General features: G+C 41.1%; 1 protein-coding gene across 1 annotated transcript; it reads left to right on the top strand.

Annotated features, from left to right (window-relative positions):
• The first annotated feature begins 220 nt into the window (after positions 1-220).
• LOC128642206 (phosphatidylinositol transfer protein beta isoform) lies at positions 221-18460 on the top strand. The gene is made up of 12 exons (XM_053694901.1): positions 221-362; positions 3828-3858; positions 3999-4144; positions 8076-8167; positions 8293-8300; positions 10287-10361; positions 10533-10616; positions 10696-10773; positions 10862-10972; positions 11071-11193; positions 11623-11695; positions 17560-18460. Exons 1-11 carry the CDS (start codon positions 343-345, stop codon positions 11668-11670), a joined length of 816 nt encoding a protein of 271 aa, XP_053550876.1. The 5' UTR covers positions 221-342; the 3' UTR covers positions 11671-11695; positions 17560-18460.
• Positions 18461-19263: the final 803 nt, after the last annotated feature.

The following is a 19263-nucleotide window of genomic DNA, read 5'->3' on the forward strand; positions in this document are numbered from 1 at the left end:
CCATCACTGCCCCTGGTGAAACCACCCCCGGTATCCATCACTGCCCCTGGTGAAACAACCACCACCCCCCGGTATCCATCACTGCCCCTGGTGAAACAACCACCACCCCCCGGTATCCATAACCCCCGACACATGAGGTAAAGCGTCTCCCAATAACTTCACTACATCTCCTAGTTGGCAGCTGACACGCCTTTATCCTCCCACACGTTGTCGCCTCATGCTGACGTCACACCCCGGCCTCTCCAGTCTGGAGACCTCCCCGCCTGCTTCTCTTTCTCGCTCCCTGCCGCGGCCTGGCTTCCGGTTTCCGGCCTCTGTGTATCTGGGGTAGTGCTGCGGATCATGGTGCTCATCAAGGAGTTGTAAGTGAGCCCCGGGGCACTGACAGGGCGGGGGGTGAGATGTGTGAGTGTCCAGGGTCGGTGACCGGGAGGGGTAGATAGCGGCAGGGGGAGGAGGTAATGCTGACAGCTGGAGAGAGGCCTGTGGGGCTGGGTAGTAATGACTCATGGGGCACAGTATACAGGGAGTCAGTGCGATATAGGGCACTACGTTGGAAAGGGGTATTATGTATGGGGATGGGTGGGGTAGTAGGCTGGGGGCAATAAGTTGGGTGGGGCAATAGGCTTGGGAAAATGGGTGGAGGGCAAGATGCAGGATGAAGGCAGTTTGCTTGGGCAGTAAGGTGGGAACAGCAGTAGAGAGGGGTATGATGCTGTGTATTGGCAGTAAAAAGGGAAAAGAGGAAGCTGTGTGGTGGCTGTAGGCAAGAAGCTGTAGGCTGGGGGCAAGAAGCTGTGTGGTGGCTGTAGGCTGGGGACAAGAAGCTGTGTGGTGGCTGTAGGCTGGGGGCAAGAAGCTGTGTGGTGGCTGTAGGCTGGGGGCAAGAAGCTGTGTGGTGGCTGTAGGCTGGGGGCAAGAAGCTGTGTGGTGGCTGTAGGCTGGGGGCAAGAAGCTGTGTGGTGGCTGTAGGCTGGGGGCAAGAAGCTGTGTGGTGGCTGTAGGCTGGGGGCAAGAAGCTGTGTGGTGGCTGTAGGCTGGGGGCAAGAAGCTGTGTGGTGGCTGTAGGCTGAGGGCAAGAAGCTGTGTGGTGGCTGTAGGCTGGGGACAAGAAGCTGTGTGGTGGCTGTAGGCTGGGGACAAGAAGCTGTGTGGTGGCTGTAGGCTGGGGACAAGAAGCTGTGTGGTGGCTGTAGGCTGGGGACAAGAAGCTGTGTGGTGGCTGTAGGCTGGGGACAAGAAGCTGTGTGGTGGCTGTAGGCTGGGGACAAGAAGCTGTGTGGTGGCTGTAGGCTGGGGACAAGAAGCTGTGTGGTGGCTGTAGGCTGGGGACAAGAAGCTGTGTGGTGGCTGTAGGCTGGGGACAAGAAGCTGTGTGGTGGCTGTAGGCTGGGGGCAAGAAGCTGTGTAGTGGCTGTAGGCTGGGGGCAAGAAGCTGTGTAGTGGCTGTAGGCTGGGGGCAAGAAGCTGTGTGGTGGCTGTAGGCTGGGGGCAAGAAGCTGTGTGGTGGCTGTAGGCTGGGGGCAAGAAGCTGTGTGGTGGCTGTAGGCTGGGAGCAAGAAGCTGTGTGGTGGCTGTAGGCTGGGGGCAAGAAGCTGTGTAGTGGCTGTAGGCTGGGGGCAAGAAGCTGTGTGGTGGCTGTAGGCTGGGGGCAAGAAGCTGTGTGGTGGCTATAGGCTGGGGGCAAGAAGCTGTGTGGTGGCTTTAGGCTGGGAGCAAGAAGCTGTGTGGTGGCTGTAGGCTGGGGGCAAGAAGCTGTGTGGTGGCTGTAGGCTGGGGGCAAGAAGCTGTGTGGTGGCTGTAGGCTGGGGGCAAGAAGCTGTGTGGTGGCTGTAGGCTGGGGGCAAGAAGCTGTGTGGTGGCTGTAGGCTGGGGACAAGAAGCTGTGTGGTGGCTGTAGGCTGGGGACAAGAAGCTGTGTGGTGGCTGTAGGCTGGGGACAAGAAGCTGTGTGGTGGCTGTAGGCTGGGGGCAAGAAGCTGTGTGGTGGCTGTAGGCTGGGGACAAGAAGCTGTGTGGTGGCTGTAGGCTGGGGACAAGAAGCTGTGTGGTGGCTGTAGGCTGGGGACAAGAAGCTGTGTGGTGGCTGTAGGCTGGGGGCAAGAAGCTGTGTGGTGGCTGTAGGCTGGGGGCAAGAAGCTGTGTAGTGGGTGTAGGCTGGGGGCAAGAAGCTGTGTAGTGGGTGTAGGCTGGGGGCAAGAAGCTGTGTAGTGGGTGTAGGCTGGGGGCAAGAAGCTGAGTGGTGGCTGTAGGCTGGGGGCAAGAAGCTGGTTGTCGGTACAAAAACTGAGTTGTACAGAAAGTTTGAGGACAAAAAGCTGTATAGGACACTAACATTATATTTACTCTGGGTGATCAGGCAGGGGAAAGTAATCTGATTATGACCTGTTTGGCAGGTTGGATGAGTGGAGGGCAAAATTGGAGACTGTGGGAGTGCAACAAGTTGTATAGAAACAATTGGATGACACTGACTTGGGCAGCAAGTTGGATAAGACAGACTGGATGACAATGAATCAAGGACAGTTTACTGCTTTGGGTCAACAAATTGGAAATAACAAATTGGATGACACTGACTTTGACAGTTTGCAAGTTGCCTGAAGTCTTTATCTGCCTATTATTAGCAAGTGCATTGATGTACAGCAATCACATGGTAAACAATGAAGAAAACCTATTAAACTGCATGTGCAGCTTTTGAGACTATTGCCTGCAACCTCACACTTAAAGGGACATTATACATTAGATTTTTCTTTGCATAAATGTTTTGTAGATGATCCATTTATATAGCCTATACACTTTTTTTTTTCAAATGTATAGTTTTGCTTATTTTTAAATAACATTGCGCTGATTTTCAGACTCCTAACCAAGCCCCAAAGTTTTAGGAAAATACTGTTGTATACCTACCCCCCAGCTTGCTCCTGTTTGTGTAGTGGTCTTTTCATATGCAGGGGCGGTCTGCTTTTTTTGCTACAGAACCACTGTCAGTGAGTGTTCTAGCTAACCTTTTTTAACAGTGCTAAACTGGTAGCTTCAAAGTAATTTTTTTAACTGTTTTATAATGGATTTTTATATCATTATCTTTGCATATTATTCTTTATAGTAGTTTCTATTACATGCAGTTAAATGAAAATTGGTGTTTACTGCCCCTTTTAAGAAGCAGAAACTGCTTTTGCCTCCCTGCCACCTCCAGATGTAGTGAAATAACTCACCCTGACATCGCTTGTTTTTGGTGATTGGCAATGTTAAAGTGAATGTAAATTTTGATGCTAAAGTGCCCGGTTTTTAAAAATTTGATTAAAAACAGGGGCACTTGAATTCATCAAAATTTTACATTTCACTCGTGCTGTGAATTTTTTTTTTTTACCTTTTTAATTTTGACAGCAGCTCCAGCTTCCTCCACCCGTCGCAAAGCCTCTTCCTTGGTCTAAAATGATTAAATCAGGCTTCCTCCAATCACGGCGTTGAATCAGACACTGATTCCCCTGGGGGGGAAGCTGTGATTGGAGGATGACCGATCCATCATTTCTGAAGTCAGAAATGGCTTGCAACAACCGGAGGAAGCTGGAGCTGCTGTGAAGAATAAAAAGGTTTTTTTTCCCAACAGGAGTGAAATGTAAATTTTAATGAATTAAAGTGCCCCTGTTTTTGATTCAATTTTTAAAAACCGGGCACTTTAGCATCAAAATTTACATTCACTTTAATATCACAATTGGCGATTGCAGGTTCTCCACTGGCCGGCAATCTTGCTACATTTTCCCCAGTGTATGTGGTGCTGGATAGAATGCAGACTTCACTCATTCTGACTGTAATGTTCCCTTTTTCTTTTGCAGCCGCATTTTGCTACCCATAAATGTGCCTGAGGTAATTATATCCCTATTTCACATTGTATGTTGTAACACTTGTAACAAGTTTCCTTTGTAAAGTCTGCAAAAATAGTCCGTAAGAAATCGCCTTGCTTTGTATGTGTAACATTACTCTCTCTGTTATTTTGGTTTTTGCAGTACCAGGTAGGGCAGCTGTATTCTGTAGCCGAAGCCAGCAAGGACAACACAGGAGGAGGGGAAGGGATTGAGGTTCTAAAAAATGAACCTTATGAGAAGGATGGGGAGAAGGGCCAATATACCCACAAAATCTACCACTTACAGAGGTAAGTAAGGTTGTGCTCACCTCTATTGATTTCTAATCTTTAAAAGGAAGATATTCTGAAGGTGTGCGCTGAAATAAATTAGAACAATGGTGCTGCACATACACGTTATACAGTATAATGAAAGTCTTGTTTTATTGTCCATATACAACTTTCCAAAATTTGCTTCATTCTCTTGGTATCTTTCATTGAAGAGAAAACTAGGTAGGCTCACAAGCTCAGGGGTGTGCACAAGTCTTTAGTACTCCTATGGAAGAGGTGTTTTGCAACAATGTATAACAAAGCTACAAATAATGTTGCAAAACACTGCTATCATAGAGTACTAAAGACACAAGCACACTGCTGAGCTCTTGTGAGCCTACCTAGTTTTACTCTACAATAAAAGATACCAAGAAAACAAAGCAAATAAATTTGATAACAGAAGTAAACTGGAAAGTTGGTGACAATTGCATGTTCTATGTGAATCCTCAGTTTAATTCTGACTTTACTGTCCCTTTAAAAGGACAATCTAAAATAAAAATTAGATGCTCACATTTTGTACAGTATACATTAAGGGTATGATCAGCAATGCACTGCAGAGAGTTAGCTGAACACGTCAGGTGACACAAGTCATGTGTATGTAGCCACCAATCATCAGCTCGTTCTCAGCAGTGCTTTACTGCTCCTGAGACTTCCAGGTGTAGGCGTATTACTCAACAAAGTATACAGAGAAAGTCATGTGTATGTAGCCACCAATCATCAGCTCGTTCTCAGCAGTGCTTTACTGCTCCTGAGACTACCAGGTGTAGGCGTATTACTCAACAAAGTATACAGAGAAAGTCATGTGTATGTAGCCACCAATCATCAGCTCGTTCTCAGCAGTGCTTTACTGCTCCTGAGACTACCAGGTGTAGGCATACTACTCAGCAAAGTATACAGAGAAAAGTCATGTGTATGTAGCCACCAATCAGCTCGTTCCCAGCAGTGCTTTACTGCTCCTGATACTACCAGGTGTAGGCAAACTATTCAACAAAGTATACAGAGAAAGTCATGTGTATGTAGCCACCAATCATCAGCTTGTTCCCAGCAGTGCTTTACTGCTCCTGATACTACCAGGTGTAGGCAAACTATTCAACAAAGTATACAGAGAAAGTCATGTGTATGTAGCTACCAATCATCAGCTTGTTCTCAGCAGTGCTTTACTGCTCCTGAGATACCAGGTGTAGGCGTATTACTCAACAAAGTATACAGAGAAAGTCATGTGTATGTAGCCACCAATCATCAGCTTGTTCCCAGCAGTGCTTTACTGCTCCTGAGACTACCAGGTGTAGGCGTACTACTCAGCAAAGTATACAGAGAAAAGTCATGTGTATGTAGCCACCAATCATCAGCTTGTTCCCAGCAGTGCTTTATTGCTCCTGATACTACCAGGTGTAGGCGTATTACTCAACAAAGTATACAGAGAAAGTCATGTGTATGTAGCCACCAATCATCAGCTCGTTCCCAGCAGTGCTTTACTGCTCCTGAGATACCAGGTGTAGGCGTATTACTCAACAAAGTATACAGAGAAAGTCATGTGTATGTAGCCACCAATCATCAGCTTGTTCCCAGCAGTGCTTTACTGCTCCTGAGACTACCAGGTGTAGGCGTATTACTCAACAAAGTATACAGAGAAAGTCATGTGTATGTAGCCACCAATCATCAGCTTGTTCCCAGCAGTGCTTTACTGCTCCTGAGACTACCAGGTGTAGGCGTATTACTCAACAAAGTATACAGAGAAAGTCATGTGTATGTAGCCACCAATCATCAGCTTGTTCCCAGCAGTGCTTTACTGCTCCTGATACTACCAGGTGTAGGCAAACTATTCAACAAAGTCTACAGAGAAAAGTCATGTGTATGTAGCCACCAATCATCAGCTTGTTCCCAGCAGTGCTTTACTGCTCCTGATACTACCAGGTGTAGGCAAACTATTCAACAAAGTATACAGAGAAAGTCATGTGTATGTAGCCACCAATCATCAGCTTGTTCCCAGCAGTGCTTTACTGCTCCTGAGCCTACCAGGTGTAGGTGTACTACTCAACAAAGTATACAGAGAAAGTCATGTGTATGTAGCCACCAATCATCAGCTTGTTCTCAGCAGTGCTTTACTGCTCCTGAGACTACCAGGTGTAGGCGTACTACTCAATAAAGTATACAGAGAAAGTCATGTGTATGTAGCCACCAATCATCAGCTTGTTCCCAGCAGTGCTTTACTGCTCCTGAGACTACCAGGTGTAGGCATACTACTCAACAAAGTATACAGAGAAAGTCATGTGTATGTAGCCACCAATCATCAGCTTGTTCCCAGCAGTGCTTTACTGCTCCTGAGACTACCAGGTGTAGGCGTACTACTCAGCAAAGTATACAGAGAAAAGTCATGTGTATGTAGCCACCAATCATCAGCTCGTTCCCAGCAGTGCTTTACTGCTCCTGAGATACCAGGTGTAGGCATACTACTCAACAAAGTATACAGAGAAAAGTCATGTGTATGTAGCCACCAATCATCAACTTGTTCCCAGCAGTGCTTTACTGCTCCTGAGACTACCAGGTGTAGGCGTATTACTCAACAAAGTATACAGAGAAAGTCATGTGTATGTAGCCACCAATCATCAGCTTGTTCCCAGCAGTGCTTTACTGCTCCTGAGACTACCAGGTGTAGGCGTACTACTCAACAAAGTATACAGAGAAAGTCATGTGTATGTAGCCACCAATCATCAGCTCGTTCTCAGCAGTGCTTTACTGCTCCTGAGACTACCAGGTGTAGGCGTATTACTCAACAAAGTATACAGAGAAAGTCATGTGTATGTAGCCACCAATCATCAGCTTGTTCCCAGCAGTGCTTTGCTGCTCCTGAGACTACCAGGTGTAGGCAAACTATTCAACAAAGTATACAGAGAAAAGTATGCACATTTGATAACAGAAGTACATTTTGTATGCGGTTTAAAATTGCGTCCTCAGACACATGAAAGTGCAGTGTTCTCCACGGAAATGTTGCCAGCCAGGTGGCATTATGAAGCAGCCGGTGGGGGCAGTGTAATATACTATAATATTATATTATTTTCAGCTATCCAAAGCTCAAATTACGGTTATTTAATGATCAGTTGTGCAATAAAAATTTAACGTTTTTAATATTAGCTAATTTTAGCTTAAAGGGACATGAAACCCACATTTTTTTTTCTTTCATGATTCAGATAGAGAATACAATTTTAAACAACTTTCTAATTTACTTCTATTTCTAATTTGTTTCATTCTCTTGGTATCATTTGTTGAAGTAGCAGTAATCCAATAATGGTTTCTAATTGAACTCATGGGTGAGCCAATCACAATATACTGTGTGTGTATGTGTGTGTGTATATATATATATATATATATATACGCAGCTAGCAATTAACAGCTAGAACCTAGGTTATTTGCTGCTCCTGAACGTTCCTAGATAAAGCTTTCAGCAAAGGATAACAAGAGAAGGAAGCAAATTAAATAGAAGTTAATTAGAAAGTTGTTTAAAATTGTATTCTCTATCTGAACCATGAACGAAATTTTGGGGTTTCATGTCCCTTGTAATATTTGTCCGTAATTACAGGACATATACAACTGGCACCTACCACCTATTGACGGGAGCTGGCATGATTTTCTATAATGTGTGCAGTTCCTTACATGCACATTGCTACAGATTCAGATTATCTACAGGGCGAGTTTTGGGTGAATCTTCTTAAAATGTGTTAGTGGAATTAGGTATTAAAAAGGGGTATCCTATGTTAGTGATTCATAACACAGGGTGTCAATATTTGTTTTTAGTCTTTCCTTCTCATTTTCCTCACTTTGTTTATGGTTCAGTGTCCTCCCTTTCTACAAAACTTATCAGTTTTTCTCATTCTTTTTTTATTTTTATTTATTTTTTTTTAAATATATTTTTCAGTAAAGTCCCCACTTTTGTTAAAATGTTGGCCCCGGAAGGATCCTTGGTGTTTCATGAAAAAGCCTGGAATGCGTATCCATACTGCCGCACAAGTAGGTGTGATACTCGGTCAGATCAGCATAACATGCCTGAATCAACAACCAGCCCTTTATAACATGATTCTTTTCTTTTTTCTTCCTCCCAACTCTGTGGTTCCTGTTTTCTGTGATTCACTCAGTTGTAACAGTAAGTATAAAGTATGATTTGTGTCTTTGTTTTGTAACTCATCTTGACAAATCACGGGAGTCAGAGAGCCACGGCGATTAAAGTGACATTAAACACCTCAAGATATTAATATAGATTGTTTAATCACATGTAGTAAAACAAGTTTGCAATATATTTTCATTATTTATTTTGTTCTCCTTTCCTGTAATTTAATTCTTAATATTGTGGGCTTTCCAATTCAAGTTGCTATATGGCGGCACCCACTGTTATGAATTCATAATGAATGTTTTATTTTTCCAATATTTAAACAAGTAATATCATTTAAAAAAATACAGGTACAAATGATTCTCAGGCTAATCTTTGCTTTGAGTATAACATTCAAACAATGATTTATTTAGTGTTTAATGCTCCTTTACTTTTTTTTATTTCCTAATCAGTCTTTGTATATAATGTCCTGGCTCCTAAGTTTCATGAGCGTTAATTAACCCATTGTGTAACTGCAGTCTATGCTATACTTAGATCATCTCAGTGCGTAAATCAAGTGGATGTTTCTTTGTAAATAGTGCATGACGTATATAAGCCTGGGTCCCTGAACATACCTGCGTTTTATTTTTGTTATAGAAAATTGCATACGTCTGTGTGTGTAAATCATATGTATGGATCTGCATGTAAAAGTCTGTCACTGCTTAAATGGCCATTCTAGTAAAAACGTTACATGCTCTAATCCTTCTTTTTTTTTTTTTTTTTTTTTTTTCTTTCTTTTATGATTTAGACAGAACATACACTTTTTCCAATCAATTTCTATTATCTAATTTGCTTCATTCTCTTGGTATGCTTTTTAAAAGAAGAATACCTAGGTAGGCTCTGAAGCTGGGAGATAGCTGCACAAATATGCCTCTTGTCTTTGGCTTACAGATGTTTTCAGCAAGTTCACAGTAGTGCATTGATGCTTCTCCAAAAAAGGATACCTAGAGAATGAAGCAAATTAGATATTACAAGTAAATTGGAAAAATTATGGGTTTCATGCCCCTTTAACCCCCGCAAAGAGGTTAAACACACAGTAGAAATACCGCTTGAGTGGAAAATGCAACTGATATAGTAAAGAAAAAAAAAACCTGCAGGGGCACTAGTGCTAAAAGGATATGCTCTTAAAGGGACAGTATACACTCATTTTCACATAACTGCATGTAATAGACACTACTATAAAGAATAAGATGCACAGATACTGATATAAAAATCCAGTATAAAACTGTTTAAAAACTTACTTAGACGCTGTCAGTTTGGCTCTGTTGAAAAGGTAGCTGGAAAGCCCACTGCAAGTGGTAAATAAGACACTCCCCCCCTCCCCCTTCTTTTGCATATGAAATGACCCTTTACACAAACAGGAGCAAGCTGGAGAAGGTAGCTGACGGTATTCACATAAAACTTTGGGGCTTGGTTAGGAGTCTGAAAATCAGAGCAATTTTATTTAAAAATAAGCAAAACTATACATTTATTTAAAAAAAAAAACGTTATGGGCTATATAAATAGATCATCTACAAAACATTTATGCAAAGAAAAAATGAGTGTATAATGGCCCTTTAAAGGAATAGTCTAGTCAAAATTAAACTTTCAAGATTCAGATAGCGCAGCAACTTTCTAATTTACTCCTGGTATCTTTATTTGAAAAAGCAGGAATGTAAGCACAAGAGCTGGCCCATTTTTGGTTCAGCACCTGGGTAGCGCTTTATGATTGGTGTCTAAATGTAGCCACCAATCAGCAAATGCTACCCAAGTGCTGAACCAAAAATGGTCCGGGCCCTAAGCTTACATTCAAATAAAGATACCAAGAGAACGAAGAAAAATTGATGATAATAATTAGAAAGTTGCTTAAAATCATGAAAGTTTAATTTTGACTAGACTATCTGTTTAAGAAAAATAGTGCCATTTTTGCACTGTGATGTCCCTTTAATGTGTAATTAAGTGCACAGGTGCATGTCCCTGAATGAAGTGTCATTTATTTCACAGAACGAATACATGAAAGATGATTTCTTCATCAAAATAGAGACTTGGCATAAACCGGACTTTGGTCAGCAGGAAAATGTGAGTTGTGCATTTGTCTTGTTTCAGACTGTTTATCTACGGAAGCATTCACTACGTTTTGACTCTCACTTGTACCATTTTCCTGTACCTGCCACCCAGTACCTACTTTTCACATTTTTCTATTCTCCTTGTATGTCTTTGTCCGCACTCTAACAGTCTATACTCTAAAAGGTACACGGTTTAGATGCTGAGACCTGGAAGGATGTAGAGGTTGTTAACATCGATATTGCAGATCGCTCCGTTGTCTCTGATGATGTAAGTGCCTTATTACCATGGGTCACTTAAAACTTCACAGGTAGGTAGCATAAATAATGTGTGTGATCTGTCTCGCCAGGATTACAAGCCAGAGGAGGACCCTGCAATCTACAAGTCTGTAAAGACAGGGCGTGGTCCGTTAAACAAGGATTGGCAAGTAAGATCTCACAGCCTGCCCACTTTCCGGCTTTAGATCCTACTTTGACAACTAGTTGACTTACTTTTTGTGCTTCATGTGGTTTTAGAAAGAACTGGCCAATAACCCCTCATGCCCTCATATGTGTGCCTACAAGTTGGTGACCGTCAAGTTCCGTTGGTGGGGTCTTCAGTCCAGAGTAGAGAAATTCATCCAAAAAGTAAGAGATTAGAACTAATCTTATTTATGTCCTGGAATTGGGACACGTACCTCTCTACTGCTGATTTGTAATCAAGCTGCTGTTTTGTCCTTCTGCAGCAAGAGAAGCGTCTGTTTACCAACTTTCACCGGCAGCTCTTTTGCTGGTTGGACCGGTGGGTAGATCTTACAATGGATGACATTCGCCGGATGGAGGATGAGACACAGAGGGAACTAGAAGAGGTAAGCGGTGGAGGGTCATATGATGCAGTAATGTGACAGGAGTTAGGTTGTGACGGAGTCATGTGACAGGAGTTAGGTTGTGACGGAGTCATGTGACAGGAGTTAGGTTGTGACGGAGTCATGTGACAGGAGTTAGGTTGTGACAGAGTCATGTGACAGGAGTTAGGTTGTGACAGAGTCATGTGACAGGAGTTAGGTTGTGACAGTCATGTGACAGGAGTTAGGTTGTGACAGTCATGTGACAGGAGTTAGGTTGTGACGGAGTCATGTGACAGGAGTTAGGTTGTGACGGAGTCATGTGACAGGAGTTAGGTTGTGACGGAGTCATGTGACAGGAGTTAGGTTGTGACGGAGTCATGTGACAGGAGTGTCAGACTTCCTATAGTAGAATTATGTGACCTTCTTGATATGTTCTTTGTATTTCTGCAGTTGAGACAGAAAGGAACAGTCCGAGGAATGAGCGCAAAGGATGAATAGACTTCTGTGCCCCTAGAATTAGCAGGTTGGTGTGTTTTTTAATATCTGTTTATTATTATTATTAACCCTTTAAGGACACAGCTTTCAGTTTGTTCAATTGTTTTATGAAGGAAAAATTCCGTCATATGTCCTTAAGAGGTTAACAGTATCTATTTTGTTATTCTCATGCTTTGAAATGTTGGGCTAATGCAAACTGATATGATCATTAGACACTTGACTATCGTAGAAACAATAGGCAGTTTCTTTTGGCAACCAAAAGTGTATTAAAAACAGAAGTATAGTTTAAACAAAATGCTCAGTCACATGTAGTATATATGGGGCAATTTATCAAGCTGAGGCGGACAAGGGTGCATATACGTTCCTCTGTCCGCCGCAGTTTGCCTCTGGCGGTCTGAATTCTCCTGGAGTAATTCAGCATTGCACACGAGTGCTATTTTGTGCTCACGTGCAATCCCACCCCCTGCCCGCACACAGTCAATCTCCCTGGTCGGAAAAGACCGGGGAGATTGAATTTCGCCAAACAAGAGGTGGCGAAGAGGTTAGCAAAGCAGCAGTCTGATGACCGCTGCTTGTTAAATACAGCGTGCAGGTTTTCGTGTGAGAACCTGCATCCGTAGGGGCTCAAAGGCTGGCAAAAGCCTTTAAAAAAATTGACCCCATAGTCTTTTGAGATGTGACAAATTTGTTTTTGCAGTGTCAGAGCTTTTTATAGCTTTTCATTTTTATTTTCACAATTAAAGGTGCAGTAAAACCTTGTATTTCCAAAACATTTCTTTTTTGTTGCTTTATAAAACATTTTTAAAATAACATCCTTTGTACGCCAATACTATACCAATAAATAATTTATAGCTGCTATCTGGAAATATAATAAAACTACATATAAAAAAATGTATAAATAATGATGTATTTTTTTTAAAAAGGAGAGAAGAGCAGAAAAAGAGAGCGCACCCGCTACTCTTAAGTGTAGAGATTTAAAGAAGCCAATATAGCGCAAGATAAAAACACTTACATTTTGTATATGGTTAAAATCATTGTAAAAACAAATCATCAGGGTCATGTGTCCCATTGAGTACCTCCGTCACATTACCACGGCTGGTCCTTTGGATAAGTTCTTATCAGGAAATCGGTCTGCAGTAGATGTCTCCTTTAAAGCCACTATGAAGTCTAATCCCATGAGGGCTGACTGCTTCAGTGTCAAAACCAATTCACGAGCGATTGGAAGCGTTGGTCACACTACGGTGGTCGGTAGGGGTCAGAAAAGTCCTCAACATTTTTTGTCTGGTTCAGGACATATTTTGTCAAGTGTGACTAAGTCTGACTGGGACCCGATGAAATGCGCTGACTTTTCGGACCCCTACCGACCACCGTAGTGTGACCACGGCTTCCGATCACTTGTATATGGTCAAAAACATTTGCTTAACGCTCATCAGGAATTTATTTGTTTTGAGTGTTTTTAAACTTTTTTTCGATATAGTTTTTTTTTTTTTTTTTTTTAACATGTTTTGAAGATAGAGTTGTGGACAACATGTTTCTCCCAGAGTAGCCTTTTATATGTAGTATTAAAACAAAAAACAGACTGGTGGTACAGTATGGCAAATGCAGGCTGCGTCTGTCTGCACTAGAGGATTTGACAGAGGTGTTGCGCTCTACATCAGGCAAAAATCAACTATTTCTAATAGCAAAATAAAGGTAAAAGAGCCATTTGTAAACAAGGTAATACACTCCAGCAGGTAAAGTTGATCATTGGGAACACAGTAAAGGGGAGATTTTACAGTACACCGTCCCTTTTAAAGAAGCTGTAGTAACACCCTTCCTAATGTGCTCGGCTCTAAGCTGATTTCTGCTGCTACAGTATTGAAACCTTCAGTACAGGTGGCAGTTTCAACAGGCAAAAGCAGCTATTGACAAAATAAAGGAGCTTTTTTTTAATAAACAATTAAAAGGACCACAAAATACAATAAAATTGAGTAATTGGCAAATACACAGAATAAAGACAATGCAATACCACTTTAAATTTTAAATAAGGAGTAGAATATTTTCATTGTTAATCTTATTTTCCCTCCCCCTGTATCATGTGATAGCCATTAGCCAATTACAGACTTTTGCACATGCTCAGTAGGAGCTGGAACCTCAGAAAGTGTGCATATATGTCCCTTTAAATTGACATATTGACATATAAACTCTAAAACTGCTGCATGCATATGAAAGAGCAGTATTTATTCATGTAAAAAAGTGTTTTCTTTTTCTTTGCATGAAACACAGGTTAAATTAAAACTGCTTAGTTTGATGTTGAAGCTAACAGGAAGTGCATGTTTGTATACAGCTGGAGTTTAGGGCCTGACTGCTCACTGGTTGATAAGCAGGATTCTATATTTATCGAGTGACAGGCCTCACAACTGTCTTTTGAGTGAAAGGCCTCACAACTGTCTTTTGAGTGACAGGCCTCACAACTGTCTTTTGAGTGACAGGCCTCACAACTGTCTTTTGAGTGACAGGCCTCACAACTGTCTTTTGAGTGACAGGCCTCACAAGGCATTGTTTCTCAACCACAAGTACCCCCCAACAGACAAGGTTTTCATTATAGCTGAACCAGTGCACAGGTGAAATAATCAGCTGATGGGTGAGAGCAGGTTAGTAACCATGGTTACTAATCGGCTGATTACTTCACCTGTGCACGGCTTCAGCTATAATGAAAACCTGGCCTGTTGGGGGACTTGAGGACTGCGGTTGTGAAACACTGATCTAAGGGACATTAAGCCCTACATAAATATTAGATATAATAGAGCATTCAAAGATTAGCCTAAGAGAATAATATGCTGATGTATGTTTTTAAATCATATAAGTTGTGTAAATATTGAGAAATAAATATAGTTTTAATTTGTATGAAGTAATATATATATAGTAACATAGTAACATAGTAGATAAGGTTGAAAAAAGACTGAAGTCCATCGAGTTCAACCTATACAAATCTAAAATACTTACAAAAAGCTCCAGTTAAGCTTAAATAACCCCATTAAAATGTGACCCATTTAATACTAGCAATCATATCCATGAATTTTGTTTATATACAGAAATTTATCCAGACTATTTTTAAATGTATCTATGGTATTGGCATTCACTACCTCCTTTGGTAATGAGTTCCACAATTTTATTGCTCTTACAGTGAAAAAACTTTTCTGTTGCAGGAGATTAAATCTCTTTTCCTCCAACCTTAAATTATGACCTCTTGTCAGAACCAATTTTCTTGGAATAAAAAGAGCTTCTGCCATCTCTGTATATGGGCCTTGAATATATTTATATAAAGTAATCATGTCACCTCTCAAGCGCCTTTTTTCTAAAGAGAACAGACCCAGTTTGGCTAGCCTCTCCTCATAGGTTAATTTCTCCAATCCCCTTATTAGCTTTGTGGCCCTTCTCTGAACTTTTTCTAGTTCTGCAATATCTTTTTTAGCAATCGGTCCCCAGAACTGCACTCCAAACTCAAGGTGAGGTCTTACCAGGGCTTTATATAATGACAGAATTATGCTTTCCTCCCTTGAATCAATGCCTCTTTTAATACATGCTAGTATCTTATTAGCCTTTGAAGCCGCTGCCCTGCATTGTGCACTCATCTTTAGCTTGTTATCTATTACTACTCCCAAATCCCTTTCCTCCTTTGTTTGGCTAAGTCTTGTCCCATTTAAAAAATACATAGCCTGCTTATTTTTACTTCCAAAATGTAGAACCTTACATTTTTCCGTATTATATCTCATTTTCCATTCACTTGCCCATAGTTCTAATTTTAGCAAATCCCTTTGCAAAGAGAGTTCATCCTGCTCTGACCTAATGACCTTACTTAACTTAGTATCATCTGCAAAAATAGAGATGTCGCTATTTAATCCTTGCTCCAAGTCATTTATAAAAATATTAAAAAGAACAGGGCCCAGTACTGATCCCTGGGGGACGCCACTGATTACCTTTGTCCAATCTGAGTATGATCCATTTACTGCTACTCGTTGCTCCCTATCTTTTATCCAGTTATTTATCCATGAGCTAACATTTTCAGCTATTCCCAGTCCCTTAATTTTGTGCATTAATCTCTCATGTGGCACTGTATCAAATGCCTTTGCAAAATCTAAGTATATCACATCAACTGATTCCCATTTATCTATATTTTGACTTACTTCCTCGTAGAATCTAATTAGATTAGTTTGACATGATCTATTTCTCCTAAAGCCATGCTGATTAGAACTCATAATCTTGTTTACACGAATATGCTCATCAATATAATCCCTTATAATCCCTTCAAATATCTTCCCCACTATTGATGTCAGACTAACTGGTCTATAGCTTCCTGGATCATCCCTGCTTCCCTTTTTGAAGAGTGGCACCACATCAGCTTTACGCCAATTCTGGGGTACGTTCTGCTATGTTCTAACTTGTTTCCTCGTTTTTAAAAGCCTTTTTTTATATGAGAACATTACATAGTATGATATGACATATCTAAAATCTTACAAAGTTCTCTGCAAAGCGAACATATTGCTTTAATATCAAGTAGTCCTTTATATGAACCCCGGGTTACACAATTCATCTCTCACAATTTAACGTATAAACAGCCAAGGTTATTATTTAAAGGAAAAAGGTAAAGAAATTATTCTCCACTTCTCTCTGTCTGTCTCCCTCTTCCACCTGCCCCCCCAGCTCCCACATTTAAAGAAATCATGATACTTTATATTTTGTGTTGAGAAGGCCCCTGTAAAAAGAAACATATGACAAGAGGGACCTAAATCCTAGAGGGTTTCCCCCACCCTCCCCTTAGGTTCTTAATGTTTTTATTGTGCAGACTGGGCTTATGTAGGTGGGAGTATTGTCTGTTTATATAAATCCCAGTAGAATCTAATATTGTAGTATATATTTAGTTTGTTTAGTCTGAAATAATTGTATTCTTCTAAATTTAGAACTTCTTCCATAGAGTTGCACCATGTAGTGAGAGTGGGTATGGTTTGGGATTTCCAGTATTTGGCAATTAAAGATCTGGCAACAGTTTAAAGTAATCTGTATATGTTTTAAGACGTAGCTTTAGATGGCATTTAGGTAATACACTTAAAGGGACACTGAACCCAAATTTTTTCGTTCGTGATTCAGATAGAGCATGCAATTTTAAGCAACTTTCTAATTTACTCCTCTTATCAATTTTTCTTCGTTCTCTTGCTATCTTGATTTGAAAAAGAAGGCATCTAAGCTTTTTTATTAGTTTAGTACTCTGGACAGCACTTTTTTTTTATTGGTTTATGAATTTATCCACCAATCAGCAAGAACAACCCAGGTTGTTCACCAAAAATGGGCCGGCATCTAAACTTACATTCTTGCATTTCAAATAAATATAACAAGAGAATGAAGAAAATTTGATAATAGGAGTAAATTAGAAAGTTGCTTAAAATGTCATGCTCTATGAATCACAAAAGAAAACTTTTGGGTTCAGTGTCCCTTTAAGAGAGCAAGTTGCGGTTGTAGTATGAGGTTCTATTTGTTTCCAAAATGGCCGTATGTTAGGGCAGCTCCACCAAATGTGTATCATTCTACCCTTTTCCCTGCAGCCCCTCCAACACTTATCAGAACTTGTTGGGAATATACTTTTTATGCGTGTTGGGGTGAGGTACCCACAAGTCAACAGTTTATAATGAATTTCTAAGAACCTGGTTGAAGCAGAGGATTTCCTAGTGCTTTCAAATAAAGCCTGTCCTCTTTTTATCTAATTTTTTTTGAAGTGGCCAGTTAGAGGCCGGTATAAATGTAGTGAAAACAATCTCACTGGGTTTAGTGTCTCTTTAATTAGTGTGCCATTAATATTTTGCTATAGACTTGGCTTTTTCTATCCAATTAAGATGAATTTGATCTTTCCCCTTATAGATTCCTCCCTGCGGAACCTGATCTCTCTCCTCTCATCCTGTGGCCTGAGCGTTGACACTGGTAAAAGAACTGATGACCAAGTTGGTTCTCCCTTCTCCGCTGACTGACACCTTCATGTCCTCGGCCACTAAAATTCTGTCTGGATCAACTTCCTTCTGTTTGGAAAAGAATTTCTCAACCGCAGCGGATGCAACTTGGCTCCTGTAACCCCTTTGTTACCAGTGAAGCGCACTGCAGTATATTGCAAGAGGCTTTAGGTCCTCCGTAACAAAACGGTTAAAAGTTCTTTTCAGACTTTGCCCGGTATAATCTGCACCATAAAGCACTTTGTGGGAACAATAATGAAATAAAACGTTATCTGTAGGTCTGCTACTGTGTTAACCCATTATCTGCTGAAAATGCAAATCGTGCATTGTGGGAGAAGCCACGTGATTGGCTATGGAGTCTCAGCCTTTTTTGGGGGTTGTATTCTCTAGAACGGTGTGGCGATAAATTCTGCTTTCCATTGTGCTTTGTAAATAAACTCTAGCACATTCATGATTTATTGATACTATACATACAAGTGCATTTACAGTGGGTTGTAACCATTCAAGGTCTTGCCATTTCAGCTGTTGATGGGTTAACCGCAGGAGGCCAACCCCAGTGATCAAGGTTTAGCCAGTCAGCCCAGCTTGAGAGGAGTCAGTGGTGCAGCTCTGTGCTGAGCGCCACTTTCTTCAGCTGCACTCAAAGTGCCATTATCAGGTCTCAGAGTAGGGGATGATGCATTACATTGCGAAGGGACCATATGGGTTGGTTATTGGGGGCTGGTTTTCATGGGGTGGGGAGGAATATTTAGTATTTTTTTTTTAATCACATCATGTGATGACATTTATGAAAATAAACAATGACCAGAACCGTCTACTCTTGTATGTGATGCTTTGTGGTTCTAGTAATCGAAGGTTTCAAAGACCCATCCTTTGGTTGTGTCCTGAGTAACAATTCTGTCAGCCCCTGTTGTGCCTTACCTTATTGGTATTGGACAGTTTGGTCACAGGAACATCAACAGAAAACCTACAATATTTAGCGAACATTCTACAGGGAGCACCGACGTCCGGGGCTTAGTACATTACATGTACCTTCTTACAAAACGGCTGATCACTTCTGCTGGGCATTTTTTTTTTGAGGGGGGGGGGGGGGATAGGATAACAACAACATATAGTGTTTTTTTACCTTTTTAATTAATTAATTAATAAAATCAACCATTTTCTCCAATAAAAAACAAATTCACTCTTCCTAAGTTCTACAGCGTGCAGTTTTTTCAGTTGAATGTCCAATAACTTCTATGCACAAAAAAATGGCCACTTACAGCTTTGGTATTTTAGGTAGTTGCCGAGTGGCTCCTAATTTTTAAAGGCCTACTATGCCTCAATTCTTTGCAAATATGGTTCTAAAAAGATGCCTGTTGCTTATGCACTGCATTATCCCAGGTGTGCAGTGCTTTTTCTTTTTTATGTTACTGACACAGGACAGCATGTGTTGTATAAGGCATGAAGCAAATAACTTGAAGAAGAATTAATAACAGGACAGGAAAAAACAGGCTACTAAGTTACCTTGAAATGTGTACCAAAGATCCAAGTCTGCTGCCTGTAACATTAGTGCAAAGAGTGGGAGCGCATCAAAATATGACCCATTAACCTCTATGCATCTTATCTTTTATTGGCT

Source organism: Bombina bombina, chromosome 11, assembly GCF_027579735.1.
Source record: "Bombina bombina isolate aBomBom1 chromosome 11, aBomBom1.pri, whole genome shotgun sequence".
Classification (NCBI taxonomy): Eukaryota; Metazoa; Chordata; class Amphibia; order Anura; family Bombinatoridae; genus Bombina; species Bombina bombina.

Bases quoted from the DNA above. Each gene is read 5' to 3' on its own strand.
- LOC128642206 (XM_053694901.1), top strand. From the start codon at position 343: ATGGTGCTCATCAAGGAGTT. The intron at 10,362-10,532 runs GTGAGTTGTGCA...ATACTCTAAAAG, and splicing joins ACTTTGGTCAGCAGGAAAAT to GTACACGGTTTAGATGCTGA. The intron at 10,617-10,695 runs GTAAGTGCCTTA...CTGTCTCGCCAG, and splicing joins GCTCCGTTGTCTCTGATGAT to GATTACAAGCCAGAGGAGGA.